This window comes from Oncorhynchus tshawytscha, linkage group LG03 (assembly GCF_018296145.1).
Source record: "Oncorhynchus tshawytscha isolate Ot180627B linkage group LG03, Otsh_v2.0, whole genome shotgun sequence".
In the NCBI taxonomy this organism is placed as follows: Eukaryota; Metazoa; Chordata; class Actinopteri; order Salmoniformes; family Salmonidae; genus Oncorhynchus; species Oncorhynchus tshawytscha.
The window spans coordinates 63,152,522-63,173,360 of record NC_056431.1 but is presented as its reverse complement, the minus strand read 5'-3'; the positions used below and the strand labels follow the sequence as shown (position 1 = coordinate 63,173,360).

Here is a 20,839-nt window from a genome sequence, read left to right as displayed (position 1 = left end):
TTTGAAGGGGTGTCCACATACTTTTGGTGCTGTAGTGCATCTAAAATACATCTACAAAGACTACAATTATTGCGTTTATCACAAACACAACTAGACTAGCCTACATTTCAAGTGCTTCAGCTGTGCCGTCATGTGACTGAATAGCATAAACGCCCCAAACCATAAAGCCCGTAATATAGGAGTAGCCTAACCTATGACAATCGTAATATTACATTAAGTTTTGCATTGGTCACAAGTTAACAAAACAATCTGGAGTCCAACTTTTACCTCGGTTTGACAGAGCGCTACGGCCAGCAGTACAAGGAAGGGGACACTTCGCAACATCTGGAAAGAGAAAAAGGAAAGGAAGAGAGAAAGGAGAAAGGAAAATGAAATACTGTTATAGGTTAATGCCAGGTAAAATGGTTAAATAATCAAGGAATAAAGAGCCATATTGAATCTATTGTTATGCCAATTATGCTATACCCTTCTGGAAAGCGGCTTCGTTCAAACGTCTGCTGCGAGGAGGAGTTCGATGAATGTGTGCCGGTAACAGAGGCGAGAGAGAGGTCTGTGATTTCAGGAGCGCTGAGGAATTCGTGGTCTACAGTCTCCCCCCGCTATGACGTGGCCAATGAAAATAAATGTCCTGAGCCCTGGAATGTTTACCGACAGAACATTCCTAATCCAAGGGGGACAAGCACATTTTGCGGTCCCGAATAATTCACCCCTGTTGGCAGTAATGGCAATAGAGAATATGGCAGTTTGTTCATATGTTCTAAAACCTGGATTCACATCATTATACTGTACATTACTTTTTTCGAGAACAGGAGAGAACTTGCTCACATTTAGACCTATCTAGTTTAAGGTTGCGGGTTATTGTCCGTTTGTCGGTGAGCAAATAGCTGTGCAGACATTACAAAGTGTTTGCAGCATGTATAATTGCAGCCTGGTCTCATAGACTAGACATAACATAGTAAACGATTTTTTTTACATCCTCAAATTACTATGATATGTTATGTTTGGTATGGTTACCTAAAACAGTTTACTTAACTGCAATATGTAACTTTTTTGGCATCCTGACCAAATTCACATAGTTCTAGTAAGTTATACATCTGTCATTCTCAGTGAACAGTACAACCCTAAATCTGTAAACATGGACACCCTCAGAGATATCATCCTGACCAATTTGCCCTCTAACTACACCTCTGCTGTCTTCAACCAGGATCTCAGTGATCACTGCCTCATTGCCTGCGTCCGTAATGGGTCCGCGTACAAACGACCACCCCTCATCACGGTCAAACACTCCCTAAAACATTTCGGCAAGCAGGCTTTTCTAATCAACCTGGCCCGGGTATCCTGGAAGGATATTGACCGCATACCGTCAGTAAAGGATGCCTGGATGCTCTTTAAACGTGCTTTCCTCACCATCTTAAATAAGCATGCCCCATTCAAAAAATATAGAACTAAGAACAGATATAGCCCTTGGTTCACCCCAGACTTGACTGCCCTTGACCAGCACAAAAACATCCTGTTGAGTACTGCATCAGCATCGAATAGCCCCCCAATATGCAACTTTTCAGGGAAGTCAGGAACCAATATACACAGTCAGTTAGGAAAGCAAAGGCTAGCTTTTTCAAACAGAAATTTGCATCCTGTAGCACTAATTCCAAAAAGTTTTGGGACACTAAAGTCCATGGAGAATAAGAGCACCTCCTCCCAGCAGCCCACTGCACTGAGGATAGGAAACACTGTCACCACCGATCTACAATAATTGACCATTTCAATAAGCATTTTTCTACGGCTGGCCATGCATTCCACCTGGCTACCCCTACCAACAGCTCTGCACCACCCGCAGAAACTTGCACAAGTCCCCCCCGATTCTCCTTCAAACAAATCCAGACAGTTGATGTTCTGAAAGAGCTGCAAAATCTGGATCCCTACAAATCAGCTGGACTAGACAATCTGGACCCTCTCTTTCTAAAATTATCCTCCGAAATTGTTGCAACCACTATTACTAGCCTGTTCAACCTCTCATATCGTCTGAGATCCCAAAGATTGGAAAGCTGCCGTGGTCATCCCCCTCTTCAAAGTGGGAGACACTCTAGACCCAACCTGTTATAGACCTAGATCCATCCTGCCCTGCCTTTCTAAAATCTTCGAAAGCCAAGTTAACAAAACAGATCACCAACCATTTTGAATCCCACCGCACCTTCTCCACTATGCAATATGGTTTCCGAGCTGGTCATGGGTGCACCTCAGCCACGCTCAAGGTCCTAAACGATATCATAACCGCTATCGATAAAAGACAGTACTGTGCAGCCGTCTTCATCGACCTGGCCAAGGCTTTTGACTCTGTCATAACAACACCCACCTTGTAGCACGCGCTCCAGCAGGTATATTTCACTGGTCATCCACAAAGCCAACACCCCATTTGGCCGCCTTTCCTTCCAGTTCTCTGCTGCCAATGACTGGAACAAATTCCCAAAATCCCTGAAGCTGGAGACTTTTATCTCCCTCTCTAATGTTAAGCATCAGCTGTCAAAGCAGCTTGCCGATCACTGTACCTGTACACATCCCATCTGTAAATAGCACACCCAACTACCTCATCCCCATATTGTTATAGATTTTTTTGCTATTTTGCACCTGTCATGGTCGCTGTCGTGGAAATGACCGGACCAAGGTGCAGCGTGGTGAGCGTACATTTTCCTTTATTTATGTAAATGTAGCCAACAAAACAAGAACCACAGCCACGACCGTGAAGCTTACTAGGGCTATAGTGCCACTAACAAAGATAACTACCCACAAAATACAAAGGAAAAAAGGCTGCCTAAGTATGATTCCCAATCAGAGACAACGATAGACAGCTGTCCCTGATTGAGAACCATACCCGGGCCAAAACATAGAAACAGAAAACATAGAAATAAAGAAATGAGAATGCCCACCCTAGTCACACCCTGGCCTACCTAAAATAGAGAATAAAAGCCTCTCTATGGCCAGGGCATGACAGTACCCCCCCCCCAAACGTGTGTACTCCAGCCACAAAACATGACTGTAAAGGGGAGGGTCCGGGTGGGCATCTCTTATGGCGGCGGCTCTGGTGCGGGACGTAGACGACCCCTCCGCCTCTGGCTCCCCCCACTTTGGTGGGCCCCGGACTGGAGGCCCTCGCTGCCGGCCCCGGACTGGAGACCCTGGTTGCGGGCCCCGGACTGGAGGCCCTAGCTGCCGGCCCCGGACTGGGGACCCTGGTTGCGGGCCCGGACTGATCCGTGGAGCAGGCATAGAAACAGAAAACATAGAAATAAAGAAACTAGAATGCCCACCCTAGTCACACCCTGGCCTACCCAAAATAGAGAATAAAAGCCTCTCTATGGCCAGGGTGTGTCAGCACCCCAGTATCTCTACTTGCACATCATCATCTGCACATCTATCACTCCAGTGTAAATGCTAAATTGTAGTTATTTCACTGTGGCCTATTTATTGCCTTACCTCCCTAATCTTACTACATTTACACACACTGTACATATATTTTTCTATTGTGTTATTGACTGTACGTTTGTTTATGTGTAACTCTGTGTTGTTGTTTTTGTCGCACTGCTTTGCTTTATCTTGGCCAGGTTGTAGTTGTAAATGAGAACTTGTTCTCAACTGGCCTACCTGGTTAAATAAAGGGGAAATTAAAATAAAATAAAAAAGCAAATCTAAGAAGCGGTAGATCTGTTCAATATGTGCTATTTCAATGCTTCTCAGTCTTAAGTTTCATTTTTACTTTCAGTTTTGTACACCAACTTCAAACAGCTGAAATACAATAATTTTGCTTATGTAAAATATATTTCACAGCGGTTTAGATGTTACAATGATTCTCTACGCTATACTTGCTTGTTTTTCCAACTATTCACATTTTTGCACCCAGGAAATGGCGGAGCGATTTCTGCATAGTGTATCTCTACCAGAAGTGTGTCCAGAAGTGTGTCTTTACCAGAAGAAGCTACAAACAGCTACAAACATCACTTTCATAACCAGTGATTTTCAAAAAAGTGGTTTTATCTGTGGCATTCTTTCTAATCTTCTCTCTCGCTTTCCATCCTTCCTCCACCCTTAGGATGAGATTGGACCCCTTGCTGAAATGGAAGTGTTCAGAAATGTATGCCTACATGTTTTTAAAATAATCCAAGATAACGAAGCCTCAGTGCGTCCTTCAAGCTTAAACAAATTAAATAGTGATTAGAAAGGACGGTCTTCTCCGTCTGGTTTAGCAACAAAAGATTACACACCCTTAAAATCAGAGTTTAAATATGATGAAGGATGAATCTGTCATAAATTTTAGATGATCCTATCCCTCTAAGGATATACACTGAGTATACAAAACATTAAGAACACCTACTCTTTCCATGACATAGGCTATGATCCCTTATTGATATCACTTGTTAAATCCACTTCAATCAGTATAGATGAAGGGGAGGAGCCGGTAAAGAAGGATTTTTAAAATTTGACCCACTTTTCTCCCCAATTCTGTGGTATGCAATTGTTAGTAGTTACTATCTTGTCTCATCGCTACAACTCCCGTATGGGCTCGGGAGAGACGAAGGACGAAAGCCATGCGTCCTCCGAAACACAACCCAACCTTAACACAGCGCGCATCCAACCCGGAAGCCAGCCGCACCAATGTGTCGGATGAAACACCATGCACCTGGTGACCTGGTTAGCGTGCACTGCGTTAGGCCAATTGTGCGTCGCCCCATGGACCTCCTGGTCGCGGCCTGCTGCAACAGAGCCTGGGCTCGAACCCAGAGTCTCTGGTGGCACTGCAATGCAGTGCCTTAGACCACTGCGCCACCCGGGAGGACGAAGAAGGATTTTTAAGCCTTGAGACAATTGAGACATGGACTATATGTGTGCCATTCAGAGGGTGAATGGGCAATACAAGAAATGTAAATGCATTTGAACAAGGTATGGTAGAAGGTGCCAGGCGCTAAGGTTTATGTCAAAGAAGCCCCTTGTGCACATCCTCATGACAACAAGCACCTTCATATGATCAGACAAAATCACATTTCCATGTGTTTCCATTACTAATGGAAATCTCTCCCCCAAAGGGATGTCTGTATTTGTTTTTCATTTTCCTCCCATCTCCTGTATTCAGAGAGTGACCTTTCACTGGCATGCAGGAATATGAAACCAAAACAAGGGAGGGCTTTTCACTCCAAATGGATGTGAGATCAGAAACCGTTGTAGACCTACAGCACATAAGGGCTTAGAAGGTCTTGGTATCCAACGGGGATAGACAAACAGTGACAAAGCATTGGAAAATGTAACTAAAATGAAGCCACAATGTACACTGCTAGCTTGCCTACAACAAGGCTTGTTTTGTTGGATAGGTCTAAGTGACTGGCTTGTAGTAATAAACACTGACCTTGCCTTTCTGTAAGCCTTTTATTCATCAGGGGCTGAGGGTGAGATATCATCTTAATGAACAGTGTGAAAAGGAACAACTGTAAAATGGTGGCAAACAGAACAGATCCAGAATGCAATTCAGCAATTAATCGTTGCTCCACTCCATTGAGCCTGACACAATGTGAAGCCCCCGCTCGAGCTACAGTGGGGGAGAGAGCAGTAATGATACACACACACACACACACACACACACACACACACACACACACACACACACACACACACACACACACACACACACACACACACACACACACATGCATGCACAGTCCCTTACACACACACACACACACACACACACACACACACACACACACACACACACACACATACACACACACGCATGCATGCACAGTCCCTTACACACACATACACACACACACACACATGCATGCACAGTCCCTTACACACACAAAAAGGATCCTACATTCATATTCACCATAGGGAAGGTGGTCCTCTCCCTACCCCATAAGGGGTGAGGGACCAGAGGTAGAGGAGCAGGACAAATGGGCAGAAGTCATCTCATTCCCCTTCATCATTGTTTACACAGTACCTGAACCAAACACTTATCAGCCATGGACAGAAATTGGTAAAACTTTATTTGGGTGGTCCGTCTGTGTATGTGCTACAGACTATCTATACACTATGCAGACTATCTACATCAGTAACATTTCAACTAACTGCTGTATCTCCTAGCCCTGACCTTAGCCCTAACCTTAACCCTTATCCTAGCCCTAAACTGAACCCTAAGCCTAACAGTAACCTTAGCAAGCAGTTGCTTATCAACAGATAGTTTGTTGATAGTATGACCATGTACAGATGGACTATCCAGACAATAAAAATAAAAGGGCACCCAGAAATGTTAAACAAACATGCCTGTTTGTTTTTATGCCCTTGAGAAATGTAGAAACAGAGAGAGCGTGAGTGAGTGTGTGTGTGTGTTTGTGTGTACAAGAGGGAGAGAGAGAAAAGAGAAAGGTAGGGGACAGAAAATGCATTCCTCTCTACCTTGTAGCCCTACCCAGTATCGAGGGCTTGGCTTGACAATCTCAGAATTAAATTAAACTTTTTGGTGTTTTGTAACAGATGTCTCTTTCCATTCATCAAAAGACAGATGTACAGATTGGATTGATTTATTGGTTTTATTTGTCAGAAGAAGTAAAATCCACGTAAACACTCATTTTTTTAAAAGCACAACAAAGTCGAGGACTTAATTCCATTGTGGTCCCTGTTTTCTGACATAAATAGATATACAATTACATAGATACATACAGACAGATTCCAGATATATAGACAAAAAAAAGGCTTAACTTCCAGATGAGCATGAGAGGGGAGTCCAATTGTTCCAAGCTTGTTTTGGCTGGTCTGTAGCTTATTCTTTAGATGTTTGTGGCTGCTGGTGAACCATGACGAGCAGACATAATCAAAGTGACACTGGCCTAGCACACTGCCAGAGTCTTCATGTCTCTGGCTACTGTGTTCTTAGGGACCTTCAATGCAGCAGAAATTTTGGGGCACCCTTCCCCAGATCTGTGCCTCGACACAGTCCTGTATCGGAGCTCTACGGACAATTCCTTCAACCTCATGGCTTGGTTCTTTCTCTGACATGCACTGTCAACTGTGGGACCTTATATAGACAGGTGTGTGCCTTTCCAATATGTCCAATGAATTGAATTTGACACATGTGGACTCCAATTAACATGTAGAAACATCTCAAGGATGATCAATGGAAACAGGATGCACCTGAGCTGTATTTCGAGTCTCATAGCAAAGGGTCTGAATATTTATGTAAATAAGGTATTTATTTTTTCTTTTTTGTTGACAGTGCATGTTAGAGCAAAAACCAAGCCATGAGGTCGAAGGAATTGCCCGTAAGAACTCAGAGACAGGATTGTGTTGAGGCACAGATCTGTGGAAGGGTGCCCAAAAATGTTCTGCGGCATTGAAGGTCCCCAGGAACACCGTAGTCGCCATCATTCTTAAATGGAAGAAGTTTGGAACCAACAAAACTCTTTCTAGAGCTGGCTGCCAGGCCAAACTGAGCAATTGGGGGAGAAGGGCCTTGATCACGGAGGTGATCACTCTGTGGTCACTCTGACAGAGCTCCAGAGTTCCTCTGCGGAGATGGGAGAACCTTCTAGAAGGACAACCATCTCTGCAGCACACCCCCAATCAGGCCTTTATGGTAGAGTGGCCAGACGGAAGCCACTCCTCATTAAAAGGCACATGACAGCCCGCTTGGAGTTTGCCAAAAGGAAACTAAAGGACTCTCAGACCATGAGAAACAAGATTCTCTGTTCTGATGAAACCAAGATTGAACTCTTTGGCCTGAATGCCAAGTGTCACGCCTGAAGGACATGGTGGTTGCAGCATCATGCTGTGGGGAAGATTTTCAGCGGCAGGGACTGGGAGACTAGTCAGGATTGAGGCAAAGAGGACAACAACCCTAAGCACATAGTCAAGACAACACAGGAGTGGCTTCGGGACAAGTCTCTAAATGTCCTTGAGTGGCCCAGCCAGGGCCCAGACTTGAACCTGATCCAACTTCTCTGGAGAGACCTGAAAATAGCTGTGCAGCGATGCTCCCCATCCAACCTGACAGAGCTTGAGAGGATATGCAGAGAAGAATGGAAGAAACTCCCCAAATACAGGTGTGCTAAGTTTGTAGCGTCACACCCAAGAAGACTTGAGTCTGTAATCGCTGCCAAAGGTGACTCAACAAAGTACTGAGAAAAGGGTCTGAATACTTTTTTTAATGTGATATTTCAGTTTTTTACTTTTCATAAATTTGCAAAAATGTCTAAAAACCTGTTTTTATTTTGTCATTATGGGTATTGTGTGTAGATTTATGATGGAAAACAACTATTTAATCAGATTTAGATTAAGGCTCTAGCGTAACAAAGTCTGGAAAAGTCAAGGGGTCTGAATACTGCCCGAATGCACTGTATAGCGAATGTACCCATTCCAGTCCTGGCACAAGTGCTCTAGCCAATGGCTCACAGATAGAGTGCGAGTATAGACTACATGAGATTATTATGGACAAAAGAGCAATATTATTTGTACTTGTCAAACTGCATCCAAGCATCGATCAAAACATCAAGACCCTCGATATTTATTGAAAAAGAGAATCAAGCTCATCACCCTGAACTTCCACCACCCTGTGAAGTTCATCATAATTTATTTATTTAAAAAATATATATTTCACCTTTATTTAACCAGGTAGGCTAGTTGAGAACAAGTTCTCATTTGCAACTGCGACCTGATCAAGATAAAGCAACGCAGTTCGACACAAACAACAACACAGAGTTACACATGGAATAAACAAACATACAATCAATAATACAGTAGAAAGATCTATGTACAGCATGTGCAAATGAGGTAAGATAAGAGATTTAATCTGTAGCCTAATAAACTACATGCTTTCATGCATAAAACTACATGCATAATAGCATTTCCACCGCCGATTCTCGTATAATGAATTTTACAGTCACAAAAAGATCTCCCTTTGTATTTCATTTTGTCAACATTTGGAAAGTTTACAGACACAAATGCTGTTTCCATCAGGCCTGTCATTTTTCATCTGACATGTGCTTTACTTTCATAAAAAGGTTGAATGGGAACCTGGATGGTGTCAAGTGTTTTGAGGATGCTGGAATTAGATTTTGGACAAACTTGCACATACCTACAGGAGACTTTTGAAGTAGCCTAATCAGATTAAAACATTGTGACTGTTTGGCCACATATAAAATTAATAGATTTTAAAAGTTACTTTTTTTCTAAAAGAAAAACCTTGAATGATGGCTCTGACAGAGATGTTCACCTCGCTTCGCATTCTTAGGAAACTATGCAGTATTTTGTTTTTTAATGTATTATTTCTTACACTGTTACCCCAGGAAATCTTAAGTCTTATTACATACAGCCGGGAAGAACTATTGGGTATAAGAGCAACCTCAACTTACAACCTCAACATTACGACCAGGAATACGACTTTCCCGAAGCGGATCCTATGTTTGGACCACCACCCAGGACAATGGATCCGATCCCAGTAGGCGACCCAAAACAACGGCACAGAAGGAGTGGTCTTCTGGTCAGGCTCCGTAGATGGGCACATCGCTCACCATTCCCGAGTATACTACTCGCCAATGTCCAGTCTCTTGACAACAAGGAAGACGAAATTCGAGCAAGGGTTGCCTTCCAGCGAGACATCAGAGATTGTAACATTCTCTGTTTCACGGAAACATGGCTCACTTAGGACACCTTATCAGAGTCGGTTACAGCCACCCAGTTTCTTCACGTAAGAAGAAGGGCGGGGGTGTATGCCTTATGATTAACGAGTCGTGGTGTGATCATAACAATATAAAGGAACTCAAGTCCTTTTGTTTCCTTGACTTCCTTACAATCAAATGCCGACCACATTATCCACCAAGAGAATTCACAGCCATCTATACCCCCCTCAAGCAAACGGCCCTGAAAGGACTTCATTGGACTCTAATGTAAACTGGAAACCACATATTCTGAGGCTGTATTTATTGTAGCTGGGGATTTTAACCAGGCTAATCTGAAAACAAGGCTCCCTAAATTTTATCAGCATATCGAATGCTGATATGGCTCAGGCTGGAAAAATTCTGGATCATTGCGACTCTAACTTCCGCGATGCATACAAACCCCTCCCTCGCCCTCCTTTCGGCAAATCTGACCACGACTCCATTTTGTTGCTCCCAGTCTATAGACAGAAACTTAAACAGGAAACGCCCATGCTCAGGTCTGTTCAACGCTGGTCTGACCAATCTGATTCCACGCTTCAAGATTGCTCCGATCACGTGGACTGGGAGATGTTCCGGATAGCCTCTGCCAACAACATTGATTTATACACTGTTTCGGTGAGCGAGTTTATTAGCAAGTGCATAGGTGATGTTGTACCCGCAGTGACTATTAAAACCTTCCCCAACCAGAAACTGTGGACTGATGGCAGCATTCGCGCAACACTGAAAGCGTGAACCACTGCTTTTAATCATGGCAAGGCAACCGGAAACATGACCGAATACAAACAGTGTAGCTATTACCCCCGCCAGGCAATCAAACAAGCTAAGAGTCAGTAAAGAGACAAAGTAAAGTCGCAATTCAACAGCTCAGACACGAGACGTATGTGACAGGGTTTACAGTCAATCACGGATTATAAAAAGAAAACCAGCCCCATCGCGGACACCGACACCTTGCTCCCAGACAAACTAAACAACTTATTTGCTAACTTTGAGGACAATACAATGCCACTGACAAGGCACGCTACCAAAACCAGTGGGCTCTCCTTCACCACAGCCAATGTGAGTAAAACATTTAAACGTATTAACCCTTGCAAGGCTGCCGGCCCAGACTCCTCAAAGCATGCGCAGACCAACTAGCTGGTGTGTTTACTGACATATTCAATAAATCCCTATCCTAGTCTGCTGTTCTCACATGCTTCAAGAGGGCCAACATTGTTCCTGTTCCCAAGAAAGCTAAGCACTCACTTCTGTCCCTATAAAGTGCTTTGAGAGACTAGTCAGGGACCATATCACCTCCACCCTACCTGACAGTCTAGACCCACTCCAATTTGCTTACTGTCCCAAAAGGTCCACAGACGACGCAATCACAATAACACTGCCTTAACCCATCTGGACAAGAAGAATACCTATGCAAGAATGCTGTTCATCGATTACAGCTCAACATTTAACTCTATAGAACCCTCAAATCTCGTCATTAAGCTCAAGACCCTGGGTCTCGAACCCACCCTGTGCACCTGGGTTCTAGACTTTCTGACGGCCACCCCAGGTGATAAGGGTAGGAAACAACATCTCCACCCCACTGATCCTCAACACTGGGGCCCCACAAGGGTGCTTTCCCAGCCCTCTCCTGTAGAGAGGAAATAGGGCACTTAGAACAGATCTACTGCTTCGTAGACAGATTTTCTATGAGAATGACACATCTATAACTCACATTTCTATGTGAATTTGGTTAGGGTGCCCAAAAAGTTACATATTGCATCTTTAAGCTTTCATGAATAACTCTGCCTGCAGGGGGCATATGTGGCCACGTTATTTCAGGATGACTTGATAATCTGCAATAGGCAGCGCATTTCAGTACCAGAAGTAAAAATACAGCCAGACTGGCCTGCTACTTTGCCTTTCTAGACACTATATACTGTCCAGAGTAGACACACAACTTATCCAAATGTAAAGAAACATTCACATCACAGGGATTTCTGCACCGTTATTCAAATGACATTTTTACTGCAGCCTAGAGTTGAATTTTGTACTCACTTGAAAACAATAAACGCATATATTCATTGCATTGTGGTGTTGTAGGCTAGTCTACGTTATTAATAGGGAAGCTTTTTATGCTGTGTGTCTCATGTCTTCACTGTTCTTTCATTCAATTTTTCATGGACACACAATCGACCTACCACTATTGTCACTATGAATGGCGGATAGAGGTCAGGATAGACAGTTAGACTGGTAGTGTCACGCCCTTGCATTAGATAGGTTTTTATTCTCTATTTTGGTTAGGCAAGGGTTTGACTAGGATGGGCATTCTCGTTTCTTTATTTCTTTGTTTTGGCCGGGTATGGTTCTCAATCAGGGACAGCTGTCTATCGTTGACTCTGATTGGGAACCATACTTAGGTATCCTTTTCCCACCTGGGTTTTATGGGTAGTTTTTTTCCGTTTAGTGTTCTGCACCTGACAGGACTGTTTCGGTTTCGTTTCTCACTTTGTTATTTTATTCTAGTGTTCTGTTTTAAATAAAATCATGAACACTTACCACGCTGCGTTTTGGTCCGATCCTTCATGCAACGACGACCGTTACAGGTAGACTATATTGACCTGTGGTATAGTAAAAGTGTAGTGCAAAAGGGAAGTACCAAAACAGATGAGGAAATTTGGGTAGGATGGAAGAAATGATCTAGTAAACCTTGTGGTAGCAGGATTACAAGATTATGTTACAAATGGTTGTTTTATTTAATAAAGTAAGGTTCTTAGGACACTCTCTCTCTTTTCTGAGTTAACTTTTTGACTAAACACCTCCCTATGCAACTGGATCCTGGACTTCCTGACGGGCTGCCACAGGTGTTAAGAGTAGGCAACAATACGTCTGGCACGCTGATCCTAAAAGGTATTTAAAGGTATTATTGTTGTTAATCCCACCACAGTGTCCAATTTTAAATAGGATTTACGGCGAAAGCACCACAAACGATTATGTTAGGTCACCAGCAAGCCACAGAAAAACACAGCCATTTTCCCAGCCAAAGAGAGGAGTCACAAAAATCACAAATAGAGATAAAATGAATCCCTAACCTTTGATGATCTTCATCAGATGACACTCATAGGACTTCATGTTACACAATACATGTATGTTTTGTTTGATAAAGTTCATATTTTTATGAAAATATCTGAGTTTACATTGTTGCGTTACATTCACTAGTTCCAAAAACATCCAGTGATTTTGCATAGCCACGTCGATTTAACAGAAATACTCATCATAAATGTAGATGATAATATGTAGATGTTTTTTTACGTGTTATTTCTTACACTAGTACCCCAGGTCATCTTAGGTTTCTTTACATACAGCCGACAAGAACTACTGAATATAAGATCAGCGTCAACTCACCATCAGTACGACAAGAATATGTTTTTCGCGACGCGGATCCTGTGTTCTGCCTTACAACCAGTGTAACCGAGTGGATCACATGCAGCGACCAAAATAAAAAACGACTCAGAAAAAGAGGGAAACGAAGCGGTCTTCTGGTCAGATTCCGGAGACGGGCACATCGTGCACCACTCCCTAGCATTCTTCTTGCCAATGTCCAGTCTCTTGACAACAAGGTTGATGAAATCCGAGCAAGGGTAGCATTCCAGAGGGACATCAGAGACTGTAACGTTCTCTGCTTCACGGAAACATGGCTAACTGGAGAGACGCAATCCGAAGCGGTGCAGCCAGCGGGTTTCTCCACGCATCGCGCCGACAGAAACAAACATCTTTCTGGTAAGAAGAGGGGCGGGGGCGTATGTCTTATGGCCAACGTGACATGGTGTGATGAAAGAAACATACAGGAACTCAAATCCTTCTGTTCACCTGATTTAGAATTCCTCACAATCAAATGTAGACCGCATTATCTACCAAGAGAATTCTCTTCGATTATAATCACAGCCGTATATATATCCCCCCCAAGCAGACACATCGATGGCTCTGAACGAACTTTATTTAACTCTCTGCAAACTGGAAACGATTTATCCGGAGGCTGCATTCATTGTAGCTGGGGATTTTAACAAGGCTAATCTGAAAACAAGACTCCCTAAATTTTATCAGCATATCGATTGCGCAACCAGGGGTGGAAAGACCCTGGATCATTGTTACTCTAACTTCCGCGACGCATATAAGGCCCTGCCCCGCCCCCTTTCGGAAAAGCTGACCACGACTCCATTTTGTTGATCCCTGCCTACAGACAGAAACTAAAACAAGAAGCTCCCACGCTGAGGTCTGTCCAACGCTGGTCCGACCAAGCTGACTCCACACTCCAAGACTGCTTCCATCACGTGGACTGGGAGATGTTTCGTATTGCGTCAGACAACAACATTGACGAATACGCTGATACGGTGTGCGAGTTCATTAGAACGTGCATTGAAGATGTCGTTCCCATAGCAACGATTAAAACATTCCCTAACCAGAAACCGTGGATTGATGGCAGCATTCGTGTGAAACTGAAGGCACGAACCACTGCTTTTAATCAGGGCAAGGTGTCTGGTAACATGGCTGAATACAAACAGTGCAGCTATTCCCTCCGCAAGGCTATCAAACAAGCTAAGCGCCAGTACAGAGACAAAGTAGAATCTCAATTCAACGGCTCAGACACAAGAGGTATGTGGCAGGGTCTACAGTCAATCACGGACTACAGGAAGAAACCCAGCCCAGTCACGGACCAGGATGTCTTGCTCCCAGGCAGACTAAATAACTTTTTGCCCGCTTTGAGGACAATACAGTGCCACTGACACGGCCTGCAACGGAAACATGCGGTCTCTCCTTCACTGCAGCCGAAGTGAGTAAGACATTTAAACGTGTTAACCCTCGCAAGGCTGCAGGCCCAGACGGCATCCCCAGCCGCGCCCTCAGAGCATGCGCAGACCAGCTGGCCGGTGTGTTTACGGACATATTCAATCAATCCCTATACCAGTCTGCTGTTCCCACATGCTTCAAGAGGGCCACCATTGTTCCTGTTCCCAAGAAAGCTAAGGTAACTGAGCTAAACGACTACCGCCCCGTAGCACTCACATCCGTCATCATGAAGTGCTTTGAGAGACTAGTCAAGGACCATATCACCTCCACCCTACCTGACACCCTTGACCCACTCCAATTTGCTTACCGCCCAAATAGGTCCACAGACGATGCAATCTCAACCACACTGCACACTGCCCTAACCCATCTGGACAAGAGGAATACCTATGTGAGAATGCTGTTCATCGACTACAGCTCGGCATTCAACACCATAGTACCCTCCAAGCTCGTCATCAAGCTCGAGACCCTGGGTCTCGACCCCGCCCTGTGCAACTGGGTACTGGACTTCCTGGCGGGCCGCCCCCAGGTGGTGAGGGTAGGCAACAACATCTCCTCCCCGCTGATCCTCAACACTGGGCCCCACAAGGGTGTGTTCTGAGCCCTCTCCTGTACTCCCTGTTCACCCACGACTGCGTGGCCATGCACGCCTCCAACTCAATCATCAAGTTTGCGGACGACACAACAGTGGTAGGCTTGATTACCAACAACGACGAGACGGCCTACAGGGAGGAGGTGAGGGCCCTCGGAGTGTGGTGTCAGGAAAATAACCTCACACTCAACGTCAACAAAACTAAGGAGATGATTGTGGACTTCAGAGGGGATGGAACAGTAGTGGAGAGGGTAGCAAGTTTTAAGTTCCTCGGCATACACATCACAGACAAACTGAATTGGTCCACTCACACAGACAGCATCGTGAGGAAGGCGCAGCAGCGCCTCTTCAACCTCAGGAGGCTGAAGAAATTCGGCTTGTCACCAAAAGCACTCACAAACTTCTACAGATGCACAATCGAGAGCATCCTGGCGGGCTGTATCACCGCCTGGTATGGCAACTGCACCGCCCTCAACCGTAAGGCTCTCCAGAGGGTAGTGAGGTCTGCACAACGCATCACCGGGGCAAACTACCTGCCCTCCAGGACACCTACACCACCCGATGCTACAGGAAGGCCATAAAGATCATCAAGGACATCAACCACCCGAGCCACTGCCTGTTCACCCCGCTGCCATCCAGAAGGCGAGGTCAGTACAGGTGCATCAAAGCTGGGACCGAGAGACTGAAAAACAGCTTCTATCTCAAGGCCATCAGACTGTTAAACAGCCACCACTAACATTGAGTGGCTACTGCCAACACACTGTCAATGTCACTGACTCTACTCCAGCCACTTTAATCATGGGAATCGATGGGAAATGATGTAAATATATCACTAGCCACTTTAAACAATGCTACCTTATATAATGTTACTTACCCTACATTGTTCATCTCATATGCATACGTTGATACTGTACTCTATATCATCGACTGCATCCTTATGTAATACATGTATCACTAGCCACTTTAACTATGCCACTTGGTTTACATACTTATCTCATATGTATATACTGTACCCGATATCATCTACTGTATCTTGCCTATGCTGCTCTGTACCATCACTCATTCATATATCCTTATGTACATATTCTTTATCCCCTTACACTGTGTATGACAGTAGTTTTTTTTTTGGAATTGTTAGTTAGATTACTTGCTCGTTATTACTGCATTGTCGGAACTAGAAGCACAAGCATTTCGCTACACTCGCATTAACATCTGCTAACCATGTGTATGTGACAAATAAAATTTGATTTGATTTGATTTGATTTAATACTAGTTATATGCATGGAATTATAGATATACCTGTCCTTAATGCAACCGCTGTGTCAGATTTCAATTTATTTTAACGGAAAAAGCAAACCATGCAATAATCTGAGACGGCACTCAGAACAATCAAGTCAAAATAGCCGCCATGTTGTAGTCAACATAAACCATAAATTACATGCTAAATATTCCCTTACCTTTGATGATCTTCATCAGAATGCACTCCAACGAATCCCAGGTCCACAATAAATGCTTGAGTTGTTCGATAATGTCCGTTATTTATGTCCAATTAGCTACTTTTGTTAGCGCGTTTGGTATACATATCCAAACGCTTGTTCTGGTCAGCGTTAATATAACTTCAAAAGGTTATATTACAGGTAGAAGAAACATTTCAAACTAAGTACAGAATCAATCATTAGGATGTTTTTAACATTAATCTTCAATAAAGTTCCAGCCGGAGTATTCCCTTGTGTCTTCAGGAGCCATGGAACGCAGGTCGCTATCATGTGGAATGCGTGTGACCAGAAAATGGCTAACTGCCAGACACCTGATTCATTCTGCTGCCATTCAGTCCCACAACAGAGTAGGAGCCTCATTCAAATTTCTATAGACGGTTGACATCTAGTGGAAGCCCTAGGAAGTGCAACATCCTTAATATATCAAGGGGATTTCAATAGGAACTGTGTTGAGTACATACCAACCTCAGATTTCTCACTTCCTGTTTTGATTTCTCCTCAGGTTTTTGCCTGCCATATGAGTTCTGTTATACTCACAGACATCATTCAAACAGTTTTAGAAACTTCAGAGTGTTTTCTATCCAATATATGCATATTATTATTATTATTATTATTAGTAACTGAGACTGAGGAGCAGGCCATTTACTTTGAGCACCTTATTCATCCAAGCTACTCAATACTGCCCCCCAGCCATAAGAAGTTAAATGTGAGCAAGACAAAGGAGCTGATCGTGGACTACAGGAAATGACGTGCCGAACAGGCCCCATTAACATCGACGGAGCTGTAATGGAGCGGTTTGAGAGTTTCAAGTTCCTTGGTGTCCACATCACCAACAAACTATCATGGTCCAAACATACCAGGACAGTTGTGAAGAGGGCGCGACAACACCTTTTCCATCAGGAGACTGAAAAGATTTGGCATCAGCCCCCAGATCCTCAAAAGGTTCTATAGCTGCACCATCGAGAGCATCCTGACCAGTTGCATCACCTCCTGGTATGGCAACTGCTCGGCATCTGACCGTAAGGCGCTACAGAGGGTAGTGCGAATGGCCCAGGACATCACTGGGGCCAAGCTCCAGCCATCCAGGACCTATATAATAGACGGTGTCAGAGGAAAGCTACCGCATGGCAAGTGGTACCGGAGCGCCAAGTCTAGAACCAAAAGGCTCCTCAACAGCTTCTACCCCCAAGCCATTAGACTGCTGAACAATTCATAAAAATCGCCACTGGACAATTTACCGGACACCCCCCCCCCGTGTACACTGCTGCTACTCACTGTTTGTTTGTTACCTATGCATAGTCACTTCACCCCACCTACATGTACAGATTACCTCAACTAGCCTGTACCCCCACACACTGACTCGGTACCGGTGCCCCCTGTATATAGCCTCGTTATTGTTATTCTTACTTTTTGTTAAGTGTTACTTTTTGTTTTAGTCTTTTTGGTAAATATTTTCTTCTTCTTGAACTGCATTGTTGGTTAAGGGTTTCGAGGACAGCTTTTTTCCATCTACGTAACATTGCAAAAATCAGAAACTTTCTGTCCAAAAATGATGCAGAAAAATTAATCCATGCTTTTGTCACTTCTAGGTTAGACTACTGCAATACTCTATTTTCCGGCTACCCGGATAAAGCACTAAATAAACTTCAGTTAGTGCTAAATACGGCTGCTAGAATCCTGACTAGAACCAAAAAATTTGATCATATTACTCCAGTGCTAGCCTCTCTACACTGGCTTCCTGTCAAAGCAGGGGCTGATTTCAAGGTTTTACTGCTAACCTACAAAGCATTACATGGGCTTGCTCCTACCTATCTCTCTGATTTGGTCCTGCCGTACATACCTACACGTACGCTACGGTCACAAGACGCAGGCCTCCTAATTGTCCCTAGAATTTCTGAGCAAACAGCTGGAGGCAGGGCTTTCTCCTATAGAGCTCCATTTTTATGGAACGGTCTGCCTACCCATGTCAGAGACGCAAACTCGGTCTCAACCTTTAAGTCTTTACTGAAGACTCATCTCTTCAGTGGGTCATATGATTGAGTGTAGTCTGGCCCAGGAGTGGGAAGGTGAACAGAAAGGCTCTGGAGCAACGAACCGCCCTTGCTGTCTCTGCCTGGCCGGTTCCCCTCTTTCCACTGGGATTCTCTGCCTCTAACCCTATTACAGGGGATGAGTCACTGGCTTACTGGGGCTCTCTCATGCCGTCCCTGGAGGGGGTGCGTCACCTGAGTGGGTTGATTCACTGTTGTGGTCATCTTGTCTGGGTTGGCGCCCCCCCCTTGGGTTGTGCCGTGGCAGAGATCTTTGTGGGCTATACTCAGCCTTGTCTCAGGATGGTAAGTTGGTGGTTGAAGATATCCCTCTAGTGGTGTGGGGGCTGTGCTTTGGCAAAGTGGGTGGGGTTATATCCTTCCTGTTTGGCCCTGTCCGGGGGTGTCCTCGGATGGGGCCACAGTGTCTCCTGACCCCTCCTGTCTCAGCCTCCAGTATTTATGCTGCAGTAGTTTATGTGTCGGGGGGCTGGGGTCAGTTTGTTATATCTGAAGTACTTCTCCTGTCCTCTTCGGTGTCCTGTGTGAATCTAAGTGTGCGTTCTCTAATTCTCTCCTTCTCTCTTTCTTTCTCTCTCTCGGAGGACCTGAGCCCTAGGACCATGCCCCAGGACTACCTGACATGATGACTCCTTGCTGTCCCCAGTCCACCTGGCCATGCTGCTGCTCCAGTTTCAACTGTTCTGCCTTATTATTATACGACCATGCTGGTCATTTATGAACATTTGAACATCTTGGCCATGTTCTGTTGTCATCTCTACCCGGCACAGCCAGAAGAGGACTGGCCACCCCACATAGCCTGGTTCCTCTCTAGGTTTCTTCCTAGGTTTTGGCCTTTCTAGGGAGTTTTTCCTAGCCACCTTGCTTCTACACCTGCATTGCTTGCTGTTTGGGGTTTTAGGCTGGGTTTCTGTACAGCACTTTGAGATATCAGCTGATGTACGAAGGGCTATATAAATACATTTGATTTGATTTGATTTGAAGGGTTTGTAAGTAAGCATTTCACGGTATAGTCTACACTTGTTATATTCGGTGCATGTGGAAAATAAAGTTTGATTTGGTAACTGAGAGGAGTGTTTATGGAGCTTGGGCTGGCAATTGATTAAGTGATGTCTCGGTGATAAAAAAACGAAACAAACCTGATGAAAGGAAAATTCCAATCTTAGAGAATTCAGAGATGTAATTGTGACTTAGCACAATGATATAGAATAACAATCATTAGCTCAATACGCCAGCGTATTGATGATAGCGGTCTATCAGGGTAATCTCACTAACCGTACTATTTGAAGTAATTTGAGTATGGACATTGTTAAATGGGGTATTTGGTAAATTTGCTAAGGCTATTTTGTTCGGATTTTAGAGCACTGGTTTGAATGTACCAGAGCGTAGAATAGCTGATGAATTCAGTAAATGTTAGGGAAATAACGTAATTTGATTTATTGCCAGCAGCACAGTTAGTCACCGATGTTTTGAATAAACATGTAAAAAGCCTAACCAGCTCTGCTAGGTGAGTAGAATGGAGAGTGAAGAGGTGTTTCCTGTTTGTGCCTGGAAGTAGCATTAGCTAGCAAGCTAGCCAACTTTAGCCAGGTAGCTTGGGTGTGAGGCAAGAAAAGTATTATAGTCTTGGGTGACCAGTGAGTGAAATTCTGCAGTGTAGTTAGTGTAAATGTATCTGGATTAGGTCGTCAACTACCAAATGAAATACGGCCTGGCAATTTTTGTTTGTTTTGCCACATGGTTTGCAGGTACCCCCACACATCACACTTGTAGAGAGTATTTGTTGGTGTTTTTAAAATGCTATGTCTGATTTATTGTGAGTGTTCTATTTCATATGGTTTTAGTAGGGTTTTCAGGGGTTGGAGATGTGTATTTTAAAGACGCAGACACATGGAATCTTCTGAAGTTTTTATTTTCTGAGTTTAAAACTTCTTTTGGATGAATAGCGTGCCCAGAGTGAACTGCCTCCTAGTCAGTCCGAGATGCTAATATAGGCATATTATTATTAGTATTGGATATAGAACACTCTGAAGTTTCTAAAACTGTTTGAATGATGTCTGTGAGTATAACATAAATCCTGAGAAAACCTGAGAAAAACCTGAGAAAAAATCCAAACAGGAACTGGGAAATCTTAGGTTTATAGTTTTTGAACTCACCCTTATCAAATACACAGTGGGATATGGG

General features: G+C 44.0%; 1 protein-coding gene across 1 annotated transcript in view; it reads right to left on the bottom strand.

The window, feature by feature from the left end:
* LOC112237012 (follistatin-related protein 1) overlaps positions 1-619 on the bottom strand; it is a 41,002-nt gene extending 40,383 nt beyond the window's left edge. The window contains exons 1-2 of the mRNA XM_042319813.1: positions 466-619; positions 268-324 (exon numbers count right to left, since the gene is read on the bottom strand). Of these exons, the coding sequence (XP_042175747.1) occupies positions 268-324 (57 nt within the window). The 5' untranslated portion in view covers positions 466-619. The remainder of the gene's footprint in view (positions 1-267; positions 325-465) is intronic.
* Positions 620-20,839: the final 20,220 nt, after the last annotated feature.